Source organism: Ceratotherium simum, chromosome 25 (assembly GCF_057802395.1).
Source record: "Ceratotherium simum simum isolate JZ-2026a chromosome 25, ASM5780239v1, whole genome shotgun sequence".
NCBI lineage: Eukaryota > Metazoa > Chordata > Mammalia > Perissodactyla > Rhinocerotidae > Ceratotherium > Ceratotherium simum.
This window is the reverse complement of record NC_141924.1, coordinates 27,967,075-27,983,843: the sequence shown is the minus strand read 5'-3', so window position 1 is coordinate 27,983,843 and position 16,769 is coordinate 27,967,075. Positions and strand designations below refer to the sequence as shown.

General features: G+C 49.8%; 1 protein-coding gene across 5 annotated transcripts in view; it reads left to right on the top strand.

Annotated features, from left to right (window-relative positions):
• The first annotated feature begins 5,792 nt into the window (after positions 1 to 5,792).
• Positions 5,793 to 16,769, top strand: part of PLXNC1 (plexin C1) — a 146,130-nt gene continuing 135,153 nt past the window's right edge. For all 5 annotated transcript variants that reach the window (XM_087449102.1, XM_087449100.1, XM_087449099.1 and 2 more), the window contains exon 1: positions 5,793 to 7,290. In XM_087449102.1, coding sequence (XP_087305228.1) covers positions 6,214 to 7,290 — 1,077 coding nt within the window. In that variant the 5' untranslated portion in view covers positions 5,793 to 6,213. The remainder of the gene's footprint in view (positions 7,291 to 16,769) is intronic.

The following is a 16,769-nucleotide window of genomic DNA, read 5'->3' as shown; positions in this document are numbered from 1 at the left end:
TGTCAGAAAGCTTGTGCAAAGGGAATAAAAATGTAGCTTTCCCATTGCAAACTTGGGGGAACCAAACATTTGGAGAGAAAGATTAGGCGTTCCATTGTGTCTACAGTCTTTCATGCTTTCCATCAGTGGACAAACAGAATGTCCGGGTTTAAATATCATTCTAGGTCACTTCTTGATCCATGTTTGGAGGGACGTTGGTTCATCAGTTATGGTTCTGGCAGGAAACAGGTGACACACGCAAACGGATACATTAAGGAAGGGCCCCAGGCAGAGGCGTGGGCGGGATGAAGGGAGCCCAGCAAGGGCTAGCACCTGAGGGAGGCATTGCTCCCATAGGCCTGATGAGTGGGGTGAGGGAGTGGTTATAACCTGGAGAAGGCTGTGACTGTAGCTGTAGCTGTGAGAGAGGGCTGCACACAGGATCTGTGGCCTTTGAGAGGGACACAGCCATGGCCAGTACACAGATCGGTGGGGAGGGAGCTAGGAGAATAAATATCTAGACATCACCCTAGCCATCCACCCCTGGATCTCCTGCTGGGGCCTCCCATTGGCTGAATCCAACCGGAAGCCAAAAGCCAAGGGAGATGTCCATAAACGTCAAACTTCTGGGTAGAGAGCAAGATGCAGAAGAGTGGGGAACTGGAGACTATCCAGCACAGATCAGGAAGAAGAAATAACTAGGAAGGGTTAGAGAAGGGATAGAAAGATGAGGTAAGTGCTCAGTCTTCCATGGCATTTGCATTTGGGATTCTGTGTATGAGGCTGTGAGTGTCCAAGAGATTCTATTTGGACCTCCATACTCCCAGTGCCTCCCCCAGGGTGGGTGACGAGTGGCATGTCCCTCACCATGGGGACCACATGCCGAGCTTCCCAACAGCAACAACTCGTGCGCAAGGCTGATACCAGTTGCTTCTTGCCCACCTTGGGAAATATTTCCTAGTGAGTGGCACGGATGTAAGATTAAGAAGGGGTGCCCACGTGGTGTAGAGCACCAGATTGCTTACTGCCAAGTCCAGCAACTGTATTGTCAGCTCAGAGCATCTTCCCGTCAGAATCTGAAGGAAACGGAAGTATGAGTGACTGTGAAGTTATCTGCGTGTTTATCTTATCTTCCGCTATTCATTTCAAGAGTTTGAGTTATTATTAATATGAGGGCCTGGTTTCTGGCAGCTCTTCTCTTTGAATGGGTTTATGCCAAGCTGCCAGTTATCAAAGGATTCAGGGCCTAGGATTATGCTGTCAGGGAGTCTCAGAGCTGTGATGGCAGAACAGAGACATGGGAAAAGACGTCATATTGAAGAGGGATCAGCATTTTGTGTCTAGTCCTCGATGCCTGTTTGGTTCCATATTTCAAAAGAACAGCAAGGAAATTGTGAGCAGGGACAGATCTGGATCTTGTGAAAATCAGAGGAAAGCTGGTGACCAAGAGACTGCTCAGCCAGTTACAGAGATTCCCCGAATCTGAAGAAGTCATTAACTGATAATTTTGTGTACTTCATGCAGGGTGAATTCCAGCTGGTCTGGAAAAACACTGTGATGGCTGATAATTTACCATATTTTGCTGTCAACCGGTAATGGTCTCAGACTCTTAACCACTGTTGGTTTGAGTGAATGTTTTGGAGAGAGGGCTCAAGAGAAACTTCACGACACTGAGTCTACTACCTGGGAAGTGAGGTAGTAGGGTGCCTGGGTGATGTCCTAGTCACCACAGTCTCTTAAAAACATCTGACATTTAACATCCTTTCCGTAGGCAATAGTTCATCTGTCCCTAAAGCTGAGTGAGGGCCCTTATTTAGCTTAAAGGAAGTCATTGGACCTTGAGTAAAGAATTGTTTCCTTGTACATCCAATCCATTCTCCCACCTACAGTTGTGATTCTGCTGGTGAATGACCATGAGCTGTTAAGCCATGGTGTGAGACAAGAGGACAACTGTAATATTGAGGTTGAACCCAAATGCCACCTACTGAAGGAACACCACTGAGTCATCTTCACTTTCACCGAAAGCACAGGGCACTATCACCGAGCATAAGAATGCTCGACAACTGTCTGGGGCCATGTTGGGTGGGCAAGGAAGAGGAGGCACTGTGTTGCTTCAGCCACATCTTAACTGTGCTGCATTTGACTGACTTTTCACGTTGATTGAACTGTGTTCGACTCATCTCTCAGCATCAATTCAAACTTATTAAATGGCTCTCCATCTTACCTGCTTTCAACCATCTACTCATCAGCAGACTAGAAAGGAGGCTGGCTCATTTCTTTTTCCTGTCAGTCACCAAAAGGGGCTGGGAGCTTTGATAGGGGGCTCACTGTGAAAGACTACATAGATTTGAGCAAAGCTGTGGAGAAGGAAGTGGCCTGTCTTAAGTCCTAGAAGGACAACACTGGTGCTATTCGATACACTGGGTGGTGTTTCCCAAATGCTGCCCAGGGGGTTGTAGCTACATAGACACAGCATAGAGAAAATTTATTGACCACCGGAACTAATATTCTTAGGTGCTTTTGATCACTGCCAGCCCAGTCATCCCTATAGACCACTGTCAGATTTTTTTTTTTTTGTCAGAAAGAAAACTGAAACGCCAATGATACCCATCTTGTGACTGTGACCAATTGCCTGCTGGACGGTTCTTAATGTCCTGAGCCTCAGCAGGAAACCACGGAATCTATAAAGTCCTGTCCAGCAGAAATGAGTCTGATTGTGGATGGTCTGGTTAACCCAGATTGCCTTTGGTGCCTGAGGGAGTTGATATTTTCTCATTATGAAGACTTTCCCATCTAGAGAACGCTACAAATAAAACTGCTCGGAATCAGTCTGAACTGCCTGTTTCCGTGGTAGCAGACCTCTGTCTGGAGGATAAATCTGCACCATCTTTTTTTGGGGTTTCAGCCAGTTGTGTTACAAGGAGTTCCGAATGTGCAATGTGTCACCCAACAAGATGGGCTCCATCAGTTGGAGAGGGAAGTTTTGTCACCAATAGGACTTGCACCCTTGGCCAGACAGCGGTGTTCAAGAGAAAGCCATCAAAGAGATATGGAATCCACATACCTGAATATTTATTTCAGTTCCTATTTCTCACTCTTCAAATGTGAACTTGTGTCCTGAAGGTGGAGCTTTAGTACAGAAGAAAACTGGAAAGGGGTAAACGTGTGTACAAAATGGGGTAGAATCAGCAAAGAACACATTTATATGCTTCCTAGTCTCCTACATTTTTCATGCTAAAAAGTAGGCACAAATTCTGATGTCTTTCATCGTAGGAGCCTGCATACAATTAAATGCCAGGAAAAAGACGCCTGCTCTCAAGAATGGGGTTTATGGTCCCAGTAGAATGGAGAGAAACTGTAGCCATCAAAGCCATTTATACTTCTTGCTGGTAGTATTTTTAAGATGTTGTTTCCTTTTCAAAACGAGGCAGCAATGAATTGAGCAGTAATCAAAATGCTGCACCATAGAGTATGTTTAATCCAAATAGCTCCCAAGATGGTCTGCTACTGATTGTACCAACTCTACGGGACTTAGAGAAATTACGTGGTTACCAGCGAAGTAAAACTATCTCCAGAATGGAATCGAACTGTTGCTTCTCAGCACATAACAACACTGCCACAGCCGGCTCATGACGGCAGTGAAGATCATTGTGTTCCTCATCATTCACAGGGAAAATTGTCAAAATACCGGCACATAAATCCTCTGCTATGCTGTGAAGGGTTCTATGAGCTTCTGCAGATGTTTTTTAGATACTACTTTTTCCATTTCCAGCAATGCAAAAATTCTTACAACATTTCAGGTGGGAAGGGAATGGGAGAATAAGGCCTGATTACTTTGGAGCAGAGAGAGCATCTGACCGGCCTTGCCTAAGATCTCCTGATTAACATCAACCCTGTATCTCAAGACTTTCCCCTTCCTCCTCCACTCCTCACCAGCACCCCAACCACCATCACCACAAGAGAAACGGCGACCTTATATCTCATGGGAAAGCGTTTGCTGCCCACTGGCAGGCAAAGATAATGTTATCCAATTTCAAATGGGGAAATTATGAATGGAAAGACAACCACTCCGAATTCAGAATATGAGAGCCACTGCAGGAACGATAAGATGCTTCAACTGCACGTCTAAGCAGAAACTCATGTTTCTCTTCTGCTTCTTGCCTCCCCACCCCCTCCTTTCCTTGAGCCTTCCAGGGCTCCTGCTCCTGCCTTATCCCTCAGCACTGGGGAGAACTTGAAGCCCTGTTGTAGAAGTTTAAAATCTGCCACAGCTGCTCCTTCAGGAGGGCTCAGCATCTCACTCCATTCCACCGGCCCCCTCACAGATTCCATCTACAGTTGGGGAACTGGGAGGGAAAGGAAGAAAGGGGAAGCAACCAGTTACCCTCCCTGGGGTCTCTGGCCTAGAGGTGGCCTGGGAAGAAAGAGATCAGTTCCCATAAGGGTCCTCAGGATCCCTCTGGTGCACCCTCTGCATCACCTGCCAGACTGAAGGGTGCTGGTGGTGCTCTCAGCCACCTCAGGAAGCTGGAAGGTATTCCTGCATCCTCTGGGGGGACCCCTTCTGAGAAATCATGAACCTACACCCAGGTGTGCCATGACTTGCTGTGCTCCAGAAATTCTTGGTGGCCTTGGGGGCAACCCAGCTGATATTCGCCCCCTGGGTAACGTGATGAGACCTCAAAGGGTCCAAAGAAAAGAAGTGGGAAAGGATGAGACAGAGGGAGAGCCTCTAGGGAAGTAAGGGTACCTGGCTCTAAGATTAGAAGGCTGGGCTGGGGAGGGTGGCTTGGAGCATTTAACTTGGGGAACTTTTCAATCCCACCTGCTGAGAATGATCTCCTGGTAGTATTGTAATGGCCACAGGTGGCACTTGGCTACAGCAGGGACAGGTAAGCCGCCCTGGAGCTACATAGAGATTCGAACTTCGGCTCTGCTGTTTACCAATAGTGGGACCCCAGCAAGTTCCATAACCTCTCCATGATCATCGTCATCGCTTCTAAGTGGAGATGCTAATAACAGTTACTAATAATTAATAGAATTGTTACGAGTGTTAAATGAGTCAATCCACATAGTGAATTTAGAACAGCACCTGGCACGTAGTAAATGCTCAATAAATGTTAGCCATGATCAGTATGGTTAGATGGTGAGTAGAACTTTCTAAGTGGTAGGTTTGAGAGCCTGGGACTCCCCGTCGCCAAGGGAGATTAGAGAATCTTTTCAAATATGAGAGCACCAGCCCCGGGGATTGTCCAGAACCGGAGTCCTGGCGCCTGCCTTTCCCCCACCTCACTTCTCTGACCCGGGGAAGCCCAACCCCTTCACAGGGGCGCCTAGATCCCCGGAGCCTCTGGCTCCGCCACGTCTCCTGTGCGCCACCCCAGGGCCTCCCTCCCGCCGCTCCACACCTGTCAGCCGCCCTCGCAGCTTCCCTGTGGCCCGAGCCCCGGGCCTGAGCTGCAACCTCTTAGCGACCTGGGTCCTCGCTCCCGGTGCCTCGTGTATCCTCCCCGCTGCTCTCGTAAACAAAACCCCAGCGTTGGAGCAGCCCGGGCGGACGGGCGCGGAAGCCCGCTCGGTGCGCTGTTAGCGCGCCCCGGGAGCCCCGGGCGAGCCAAGGGGCGATGGTGGCGGCAGCGGCAGGCAGCTCAGCTTTGTTATGAATAGATGAAAGAGGCCACCTACACAGTAACCCAAATTACGAGACCTCCCTCCTCTCTATCTCACCGAATCAAAAGGGAGAGGAGATGGGCGTGGAGAGAGGGAGGGAGGGAGGGAGGGAGGGAGGACGGGCAGGAGGCGGAGGGCGGAGGAGGAGGAGGAAGAGGATGAGGAAGGGGGCCAGTTGCATCCCACTTTCACAATGGGAAAGTGAAACGCACAAGCGCACCCAACCTCTCTAGCCCTCCCCGCCTGCCTCGCTGTCCTCCGCCCGTCCCCTCCCTTCTCCTCCGCGCCTCCCCGCGAGCGCCCGCGCTGCACAGAGGAACTCGCCGGTGAAGGGCGAGGAGGAAACGGCGCCAGAGCGCGCAGGGCTTGCCACCGCCGCCGCTGCACAGGCTGCCGGAGCGAGCCCGCCGCGCGCCGCCCTCCGCGCTCTCCTTCCCCAGCGAGCTGCGGGGATGGGGCGGCCGCGGGAGCCCGAGCGCGCGCAGGAGCCGCCGCCGCCCGCGTCTCCGTTGCTGCGCGCCTGAGCTGCCGCGCGCCCTGCCCGGGGGCGGCCCCCCCAGCTCCATGGAGGTCTCCCGGAGGAAGGCACCGCCGCGCCCCCCGCGCCCCGCCGCGCCGCTGCCCCTGCTAGCCTATCTACTGGCCCTGGCGGTGCCCGGCCGGGGCACGGACGAGCCCGTGTGGCGGTCAGAGCAAGCCATCGGAGCCATCGCGGCGAGCCGGGCGGACGGCGTGTTCGTGGCGAGCGGCAGCTGCCTGGACCAGCTGGACTACAGCCTCTCGCGCCTCTCGCGCCTGTACCGGGACCAAGTGGGCAACTGCACGGTGCCGGTCTCGCTGGCGCCCCCCGCGCGGCCCCGGCCGGGGAGCAGCTTCAGCAAGCTGCTGCTGCCCTACTGCGAGGGGGCGGACGACTGCGAGGGGGCGGACGGCTCCGGGGGGCTGCTGCTCACCGGCTGGACCTTCGACCGGGGCGCCTGCGAGGTGCGGCCCCTGGGCGACCTGAACCGCAGCTCCCTGCGCAACGGCACCGAGGTAGTGTCGTGTCACCCGCAGGGCTCGACGGCCGGCGTGGTGTACCGCGCGGTCGACAAGAACCGCTGGTACCTGGCCGTGGCCGCCACCTACGTGCTCCCCGAGCCCAACACGGCGAGCCGCTGCAACCCGGCGGCGTCCGACCGCGACACGGCCATCGCGCTCAAGAACACGGAGTGGCGCAGCCTGCCCACGGAGGAGATGGGCCGCCTCAAGCTGAGGTCGGGCGCGGGCAGCCTGCACTTCGTGGACGCCTTTCTCTGGAACGGCAGCGTCTACTTTCCCTACTACCCTTACAACTACACGAGCGGCGCCGCCACCGGCTGGCCCAGCATGGCGCGCATCGCGCAGAGCTCCGAGGTGCTGTTCCAGGGCCAGGCGGCCCTCGACTGTGGACACGGCCACCCCGACGGCCGCCGCTTGCTCCTCTCCTCCAGCCTGGTGGAGGCCCTGGACGTCTGGGCCGGCGTGTTCAGCGCCGCCACCGGGGAGAACCAGGAGAGGCGCTCCCCCGCCACCACGGCACTCTGCCTCTTCAGGATGAGTGAGATCCAGGCGCGCGCCAAGAGCTGCCCCTCGGACTTCGAGACGACCCATCCAAACTGCGTAAGTCCTGCCCCCGGGACGCTGCGGGGAGCGCTCTGGCTGGGGAGCCGCCGCCGAGACAGAGTGGGAGGGAGACCGGGGTGACATTTACCAGGTCCGGGATTCACACAGCCCGGTGGCCGCCCGACGGCAGTTCTCACACCGTCTCCGAGACCTCGGGCTACTCTAAAGCACGGCCCGAGGCTCCCAAAGGGAGTGTAAAAAAGGAGATGGAGAGGGTAGGAGTTAAGCTCAAAACTCTAGTGACTGCATCCCGGTGCCATTCTTCTCTGTCCCAAGGTGGACGCTCCTTTGGGGCCGAGCCTCCCCAAGCAGTCCCCCCAACCCTCCTCTCTAATCGCTTCCCCAGGTGTGTGGTCTTAGCAGGCATGTGGGTTTGACCCTCTTCCTCAGCACACTTATCAAACACAGTGCCCTCGGCAGAGAAGCCATTGAGCCTAAAGGGCTTGCTGCCACACCCCAGCCTTTGTGCCCCCCACCCCCCCCTTAACACATGTGATGTGGTCTGAAGAGTTGGTAGCCTGCTCAAGATAGGTCAGTGCTAGCCTGGAAGAGGCTCATGCTTGGGGGAACAGAACCCTCAGCGTGACCCAGAGCAAGGGGGCGGGGCTGTGGCTCTGATGAGGGCGAGCTGCGGTCTCCAGCTGGGGCGAGAGGCTGGGGAGGCTTTGGGTGTAAAGCTTCACCGTGGAGGGGAGGGCCAGAGAAAGTGCTACAGGCAGTTTGTCAGCTCCAGATTGTCGGACTAGACCGCGGCGCTCAGGGGCACCACCCTTGTGTTGTGCCTGAACAAGGCAAACGACACAGGTTTCCCCTGGGCCCCCAGGGCAGCCGTGGCTTTACTCTTGAGACTGGCATTTCTTTGCCTGCAAAAGAAAGCCGCAGTTCAAGAGGGTCCAGTTGATGGGGATTATGGAGCCATTGTGCACTTCTCAGAGGCCGTTTTTCTTCCAATGCTGCTGGCACATCAACTCCACATATGGCTCCTGAGAGGGGAGCCTGCTGAGAGCCTTCTTTATAACTGGACAGAAATCAAATAGCAGAAATTAACGGCTACAGGTGTTGCCATTGTTTTGGTATAAAATGCGTCAGAGAGAAAGGGCAGAAGTCTCCGCTTGGAAAATGTGTTGTGTTGGTCCATTTGTTGTGTAAGCACACAGGGGAGCATTGGCTCTAAGGTATATTACTATGTGTATAGAAGGCACTCCCACCCCCACCCACCCCTTTCTCTGCAAAGCACATCTTACCAAATAGTAGCCCTAGCATCCAGGGAGTAAAAAACAGGTCTTTTGCAAAGCCCCTTCAAATGGTCATTTGCCTCTTCCTCTTTGACTATCAGTTGTGTGCTGGGACGCACAACATTATATTTTCATTTAGTTAACTGGTATAATTTTTTAAAGCATAACTAACACATAATGCTCCCTAAATGACTACTTGCTATACACATAATTTAATATTTCATACCTGTCTTTATTAGATCTTTATAATCTAATTGTTCAAGTTTGGCAAAAATTATTGCCTTCTACTTCTCTGTTGAAAGACTTGGAAATACCCCCAGATATTACTTTGTGTCAAGCTTTAGGCATATTTGGTCTCCAGAGTTAATGACAAGACAGCTCGGAGGCCCACAGCAGGTAATAACAGTGCAAGTCCAAGCTTTGCCATCTGACAGCTGTGTAGATCTTCAGAGCCAAAACATTTCTCTTGACTGCCTCTCTCTACCCATTGGGTCCTGGAGGACTTAGTTCCCTTCCAAACCCAGCAGGCATCCTGAATGCACTCAGAATCCACGTTTTGGCTGGATCAGGTGTTCCTACTTGCACTAGGATGAGGAGGGGAAGGGGAGGTAGGAGAGCTGTTTATCCATCTTTCCAGGAGCTTTGGAGAGAGCTGCCCCGTGGAAATCAAGCGAGGGATAAACTCATGCTGCGAAAAATCTGGAATTGGAAAAATAAATAATTAAAATAGGTCTCTCCACGGCATTTCTTGCTACTGTTATTTATTGAGAACTCCCAGTGTGCTCAGAGTTGTGTATTCTGAAAGACAGGGTGTCTACCCCCTGAGCTTGTCATCCAAGTTAAATAATATACCCTGGTTCAAACAATAGCATGTCATGGCGGCACAGGTGGGAGCTTGAGTTTTGTGGTTTTTTTTTTTTTAATTTAAGTAAATTCATTGCTGCTAGTATGCATTTAAAAGCCCTAATGGAATTGAATTTCAAGAGGGGTTTGAATGAAAAAAGATGGTAGTTTTGATGAAAAAGCTGACAATTTTCTAGCCTATTAAATAGGCAGAGAAGATACTTAATTCAACAGATAGTTGATGCCTGCTATTGTAAGCAATGCTCTGTGCTGGGTGCCACTGATTTTGCCACCGAAAGCACAATAGCAGGTTGCAACCCTATTTAATGGGGTCAATGTGCCCCCAGTGTCACTCAGAACAATGATGTCATTTGGTTGCATTTGTTCTGCATTTTGTTTTCAGGTTTTGAATGTGTTTTGGAAGAGACATGCTGAATTATAGGTGCCTAAAACAGGAGACGAACTTGAAACACTCTAGAGGGAGCCTCAATAGATTCCAGCAGCGATTACTTCAGAGCAGCCACAGTCATCTCAACAGTAATCCACAGGCAGTGAGGCACCAGCGGCGAGATTTGCTTGCCTTCTGCCTCTCGTACTAGCTGGCTCTCGCTTATTTTCCATCTTCAATCAACCATGGGGAGCAGAGTGACAGGAGTGACGGGGTTGTGTTTTCTCGTTTCTTGGTTCTCTTCTTATCTCATGCCAGCTGCTTCTCCTTCCCTTCAGCTTCTCCCGCTAAGGATTAATTTATGAGATACTTGTGCAGTGAGTGTGTACTCAACTGTTTACACACTGGGCCGTTACTTTTTCTCCCTTGCCGCCAATTTTGAATCTTCTTTCACGACTCTTGCAGGTTAGCTGCAGCCCGCAAATGTGCCAAGGCGGTTGAGTTCTGTAGACCCGTCTCTAATAACGCTCATAAATATTTGTACAGCAGTTCCCCCTATATTATTTCTTTTGAGCCCCTCATCAAGTCTGAAGTTGATTCTGTGGGCAGCATTCCCATTTACCTGATGAGGAAGCTCGAGATCAGTTAAGCAACTTTCTCAAGATAACCGTCAGAGCCTCCAGCTTAAACCCAGGTCTTGCAATGTCTACAGTACTTTTGTATTCTTTCCACCACTCTGGTACTTCTCGGTCTTTCCCTTGAAAGTCCCCTAATTAAAGAAGCAGCAACCAACCTCCCCTAGGATGTGGGGTTGAGGCTGGAGGGTGCCCCTCAGAGTGTGTTTTAAAACTTCATGTGATGTTTCCATTTTATTCTATAACATATCTGGGAGCTTGGGTTAATATAAAAATGAATATTTTAAATTACGTGCACATTAATTAATTTAGCTTCCTCCCTCTCTGAACTCCTGCTACCCCTGGCATACCAAGGCACTCATAGAAAAGTGTTTGTACCCGAGTTTTGAAGTCTGATTGTTCCAGATTTGTTTGGTTGCCATAGTTGGGTCCTGGGGTTGCTTGTGGTTTAAACATGGTGGCCACCCCCTCTGTAGACACTGAGGGTGGCGTGTTTTCCTATAGTGTAGGCCAACAGGACTGAGTCTTCTAGTTCATTTTACTCCTTGTGGGGAGACACACCCCCTTCTTCCACACTCACATAATTCCATAGCCTGCCATAATTTAACTGTCATGCAGACAACCACAAAACGCTCACATGCTCTCTAACAGACAGTAACCCAAGACACTTCTAGCTACTGTGTGCAGAAGTGATGTCCCAGGACCACTTGGCAGTGCAACCTTGTTGACCTCAAAATCCACAGTCTTCCTGTGATGTTTATTCCTCCTTTAGTTTCTGTTATGATCTTGTCTAGCTATTTTGCAATCTATAGACTAGATGGTGAATTTTACCACCGTACACACATCTGATACGCAAGGCTGGATTTAAAAAGCCCAACACCTACTTAGAAGGAGGGAAAAAGCAATCAGAGCTACTATCTACTGGATACTTACTATGGCCAGGCTGTGTGCTAAGTACTTTACATGCTTTATTTTTGGTTGATTCTCACAGTCATCTTATGGGACAAGGACTATAGTTACTATGATTTTATAGATGAGAAAATTAAGGCCCGGCGAGCTTTGGTTAGGTTCCACACCTGGGAGGGTTGTAGTTCCTCAGCTGTCAACTGCTAGACAAGTTGGCATTCTTTGTATTCAGCCTTATAAATGACCTCAGAGAGACCTAAAGCCCTCAAGAGACTGCTCCGTTTTTGTTCTGAGACACATCCAGAGATCTCAGCCTGTTAAGTCTGGGTTACAGGCACTCTTGTCTTTATTAGCGGCCACGGTTAAAATGGAAGCCCCAGAAGGTCAGGAACCTTGTAACATTTTGTTCTCTGTTGAACCCAGAGTGCCTAGCATAGTACCTGGTATGTAGCTGGGGCTTGAGAAATATTTGTGGATTTAATTAATGAAGGGTCTTGGAGGATCATGGTGGAAATGTTTTCTGTACTTAGTGGCAACACTTTCCTGAGTCTGGCCACTTCAAAATCCCTTAACCATTGTCTTTTTCTTAATGTCTGATGTGTCAGAGCCTCTTTCTTCCCTTGTCCTGGGCTATCTGGCATCTCCACTCCTCTGGCTCTTCCCAAAAATCCCCATTCATTGGAATAGCCAGGCTTCTGGTCTTGCCAATATGGGAGTTAACTCGGATCATAGAAACCCAGCATGGTTGGAACTTCTATGGTATAATTTACTAATGTGCATGATCATGCCTTTTGGTGACAAGGGGAAAGGGCTTTGTGCTGTAGGGCAGTGGTTCTCAAGCTGTAGTCTCTGGAGCAGCAGCATCAGCATCTCCTGGGAACTTGCTAGAAATGCAAATTCTTGGGCCCAACATCAGACTTACTAAACTGAAACAATGTGGGCTGGGACTAGCAATCTGTGTCTTAACAAGCCTTCCAGGTGATTCTAATATACACTCAGGTTTTAGAACCACTGCTGTGAGGTAACACAGTTGTCCTTGTATTCTACCTGAGGCCCCTGGGGTAAGAACTGGTCCCATTTTTTCCATTGCAGTTTTACTCAGGGCCATATAAAGTAACCAACTTATGCCACTACCCTTATATTCCTTATTCTCTTCTAATTGCTCGAAGGAAATACCTAGAAGACCTTCTAAAGCCTTTCAGTTTTTTTTGTGTGTGTGTGAGGAAGATCAGCCCTGAGCTAACATCCGTGCTAATCCTCCTCTTTTTGCTGAGGAAGACTGGCTCTGAGCTAACTTCTATTGCCAATCCTCCTCCTTTTTTTTCTTCCCCAAAGCCCCAGTAGATAGTTGTATGTCATAGTTGCACATCCTTCTAGTTGCTGTATGTGGGACGCGGCCTCAGCATGGCCGGAGAAGCGGTGCGTCAGTGCGCCCGGGATCCGAACCGGGCCGCCAGCAGCGGAGCGCGTGCACTTAACCGCTAAGCCTCGGGGCCAGCCCAAGCCTTTCTGTTTTTGAGCTTATAGTCTGAGTCTCAGGAACCGATAGGTCATAGTTTAATGAGCTCCTTCACTCTTGCATACAACAGTCTATTTGCATTTCATTCCAGGATGTGGGAGGCTTTCTGGGTTCTTCCACTCTGCTATACATCAGAACCATTTCCACACACTGAAATTCTCTTCAGGGGTCTACTCTTTACAACACTGATCCTGATACCCAGTTCTAGCTTATGCACAGCTGGTTGCATGAAACCAAGATCTACTTAAGCAAGTTCAAATAAGGAGATGGGGGATTTAGTGGACAGAAACACATGGAAATCTAGGAGGAGGAGCAGTGCTGTGTAGTGGTTACATGCACAGCCTCTGGAGCCAGGTCGACTGGGACCAAAGCTGCCACTTACCAGTTGTGTGCCCTTGAGCATGTTGTTTAACTTTTCTGTGCCTCAGTTTCTTCATCTATAATCATCCTATTTGCTTCATAGGATTATTGTCTGGATTAATGAGTTTATATGTCTAGGATGAACATTACTTGACCCATAGTAAATGCTATGTACGTATTTACTATCATCACCATCATAATTATTAACAGTAATCCAACAGGGCTCCTTGATATGGAATTGGAAGGAGGTTCTGGATTCAAGGCAGCTTGAAGGAGCTCAGCAGCAGGAAGTGATGGATGCTCATTCTAAGGTTTCACTGTCAACATGACTGAGTGTGGTGGCTTCCCCCAGTCCTGCTACCACATGGCCTCCTCTGCTTCCTCAAGTGTCTGCCCCTCAACCCCTCCACCCGAATGTGCTGCGGCCTGCCCTCATGCTCACTCTGCCTCTCAATAGCATGGTACCATCTCTACCTCCCTTCAAGGTTCTTGATGACCTCTGCCTTCCCTGAACATGTGGTGGCATGTAGCTGATGAAGACAGAGGCTGTTCTGAGAAATCCCTAAGTCTGCCAGGGGACGATTTGTAGGCATCGTGGGTCTAACTTGTTTGTGGGAGCAGGGGCATTGTTTATGAAATGTGCTCATAGTTTTTCTTAGTTTTAAATTTCTATCTTGATGAAAATGCTAATTTTTATACTATCACAAAACTAAATAGAATTGTGACCTCAGTTTCACAGTTTCTCTAGTTGATTTTCATATCAGTGTGACTGTCTACCTCAATAGTTACACACAGCGTTCTTCTCAGAGGAGTTACGAGAGGGATGTGACCCCAGCATTCCCTGCCTCACCACCCTGGCCAATGCTCTGATGCAGAGGTCAGCAAACTTCTTCTGTAAGGGTCAGATCATCAATACTTTAGGCTTTGCACGGCAATCTCTGTTGCAGTGGCTCAGCTCTGCCACTGAAGTGTGAAAGCAACCACAGACAGTACGTGAATGAACAAGCCGGGCAATGTTCCAATAAAACTTTATGGACACTGAAATCAGAATTTCCCATCATTTTCACTTGTCAGGACATATTGTTCTTCTTTTGATTTTTTTCAACCATTTAAAAATGTAAAAACTATTCTTAGCTCATGAGCTATTAAGAAAACAGCCGGCCGGCCAGATTTGGCCCACAGAATTGGCCATAGTTGGTAGTTTGCTGACCCCTGCTGTTATGGAAAGGGGAGAGTCAAGCATACATTCACAACGCCCTAGGACGCCGTCAGAGAGATTTAGCAACAAGACGCTGGGCAAGCCCCAAGAAGGAGATCAGACTCAGCCTGGGAGGATCTGGGAGGCTTCAGAGAGGTGATGATGGAGCTGTGTTTTAAAGCCCAGTGGAGAAGACAAGGAAGGGAGTTGCGGAGAGACGGAACAGCTTGTGCACAAGCGGGAAGTTGAACAAGCTTGTGAACCGCAGGAAGCTCACCCTGGCTGGGGAGTGTCCAGAGATGAGCATCCAGGTCCAGATGGCGAAGGGCTTTTTGAGACAGGCAAAGGTGGCTGGATTTTATCCTGATGCTCAGTCATTTTCAGACTTCCCAAATCTGGTCTTTAAATAAATCTTAATCAGAAGCTTAATATGAGAAAAAGGTTAGCAAATCGTCGTTGACCTGCTGCTGTGGGTGAGCCGTTGACAAGTGCTGGGACACAGTGGGGAGCGGGCCGGGAGGCTCCCAGACCCCTGCGGCTTGTCCCGCCCCACCCCTGCCTGTCCCTGAGGCGTCTTAAAGGAACTTCTGGGACTCTGCTGAGCAGAGTGTGAAAACCACCGCTATGGCTGGTGGAGGACGACAGCAGGGCTATAAGCAGACATGATCTGACTGTGTTCTAGAGAGATTACTCAGAAGAACGGATGAGGCCAGATTAGAGGCAAAACAACTAATTAGAAGGACAATCATTGGTTCAAGCAAATAATCTCTTGAGTTTCGGTTATGTGCCAAGCACTGTATGAAAACATTTCTATCAGTGATAAATAGAGTGGGTAATAAAGATGTAGCAAATAAAGAAGTTTTTTTTTTTTTTTTGTAAGGAAGATCAGCCCTGAGCTAACATCCATGCCAATCCTCCTCTTTCTGCTGAGGAAGACCGGCTCTGAGCTAACATCTATTGCCAATCCTCCTCCTTTTTTTTCCCTTTTTCTCCCCAAAGCCCCAGTAGATAGTTGAATGTCATAGTTACACATCCTTCTAGTTGCTGTATGTGGGACGTGGCCTCAGCGTGGTGCATCGGTGCACGACCGGGATCTGAACCCGGGCCGCCAGTAGCGGAGCTCGCGCACTTAGCGCGCACTTAACCACTAAGCTACGGGGCCGGCCCCAGAAGTTATTTTTATATTAAAATGATAGCTAGCCCTTGTGGAGCACCTGCTGTATACCAAGTGTTGTTCTAAGCACTTTACCAATGTTAATTTGTTTAATCCTCACCACAACCTTATGAGATGAGCAGTATTGTTACTTCCATTTTACAGATGAGGGAACTGAGGCACAGACTGAGATTGGGGCTACGAAGGAACTAAACAGATGTTGGGGAAAGTTCTCTTGAAGGAGGTTGAGTTGACGCCAGGGAGATGGGAAGGGCTATTTAGAGATATCCCCATGAAGACCTGGGAAGCAAGCTCTCCTAGCAGCTCAAAAGAGGAAATGGTCAATTTGACGAACAAAAGGTTAGTGGAGTTGCATATAGGGAGGTGGGAGGGGAGAGGGTCAGGGGAGGAGGCTGAAGAAGGAAGCAGCAGCTAGATCCCATAGGCCTCACAGGCTGTGGGAAGGAGAGTATATTTTTTTCTCAAAGCCCTAGAAGGGAAGTGAAATGATTAGATTTGAATTCCTAAATAATGGCTGCCCTGTGGGGCATGGATGAGAGTTTGGCCCTGATGGAAGCAGGGAAACCTGCAGGAGGCTCTTGAGTAGTCCAGGCGAGAAATCATGTCGCCTTGGCCTGGAGTGGTGGCGACCGAATGTGGAGAGAGACAGGTGGATTCTGTGGCTTGCAGTAATCCCACTGAGGTATGTTGAAGACCTGGACTGAGGTGGGGGCAGTGAGAGTGGAGAGGAGGGATTAAATGAAATAGCTTTTTAAGACTAGAATTGACAGGTGTTGGTGACCAGTTAGAAGACAAGTTTAATTTTTGTTGAGTTTTAGATACCTTTGGGTCACCCAAGAAGAGCCACTAAGCAGGCAGTTGGCAGTGAAGTTAGGAATTGAGGGTCCTCTCTGTAAACCTTTATGGAGCTCCTACCATGTGCCGGGCTCTGTTTGGGGTGTATGTCCCCAGGTCTGCCTTGTCTTTGTCTCCCAGGCATCCATAAGGTGGTCTGACACCTAGTGGGCCCTCAATAAATGTTTGTCGAACTGGAAAGGAGGTGCTGTCCATCTGGTGGAGAAGACTGTGACTCTAGCACGGTGAGATAAGAGCTTCCAAGAGGAGTCACCAGAGCTGTGTTTGTAGGAAGAATAAAACCCAGGTAGCCCAGAGGGAAGGGCCTTTCCCATAAGGGAATGAGGCCAGACTCCTCATTGTTCCCCTATTGCCCCCCAGTCT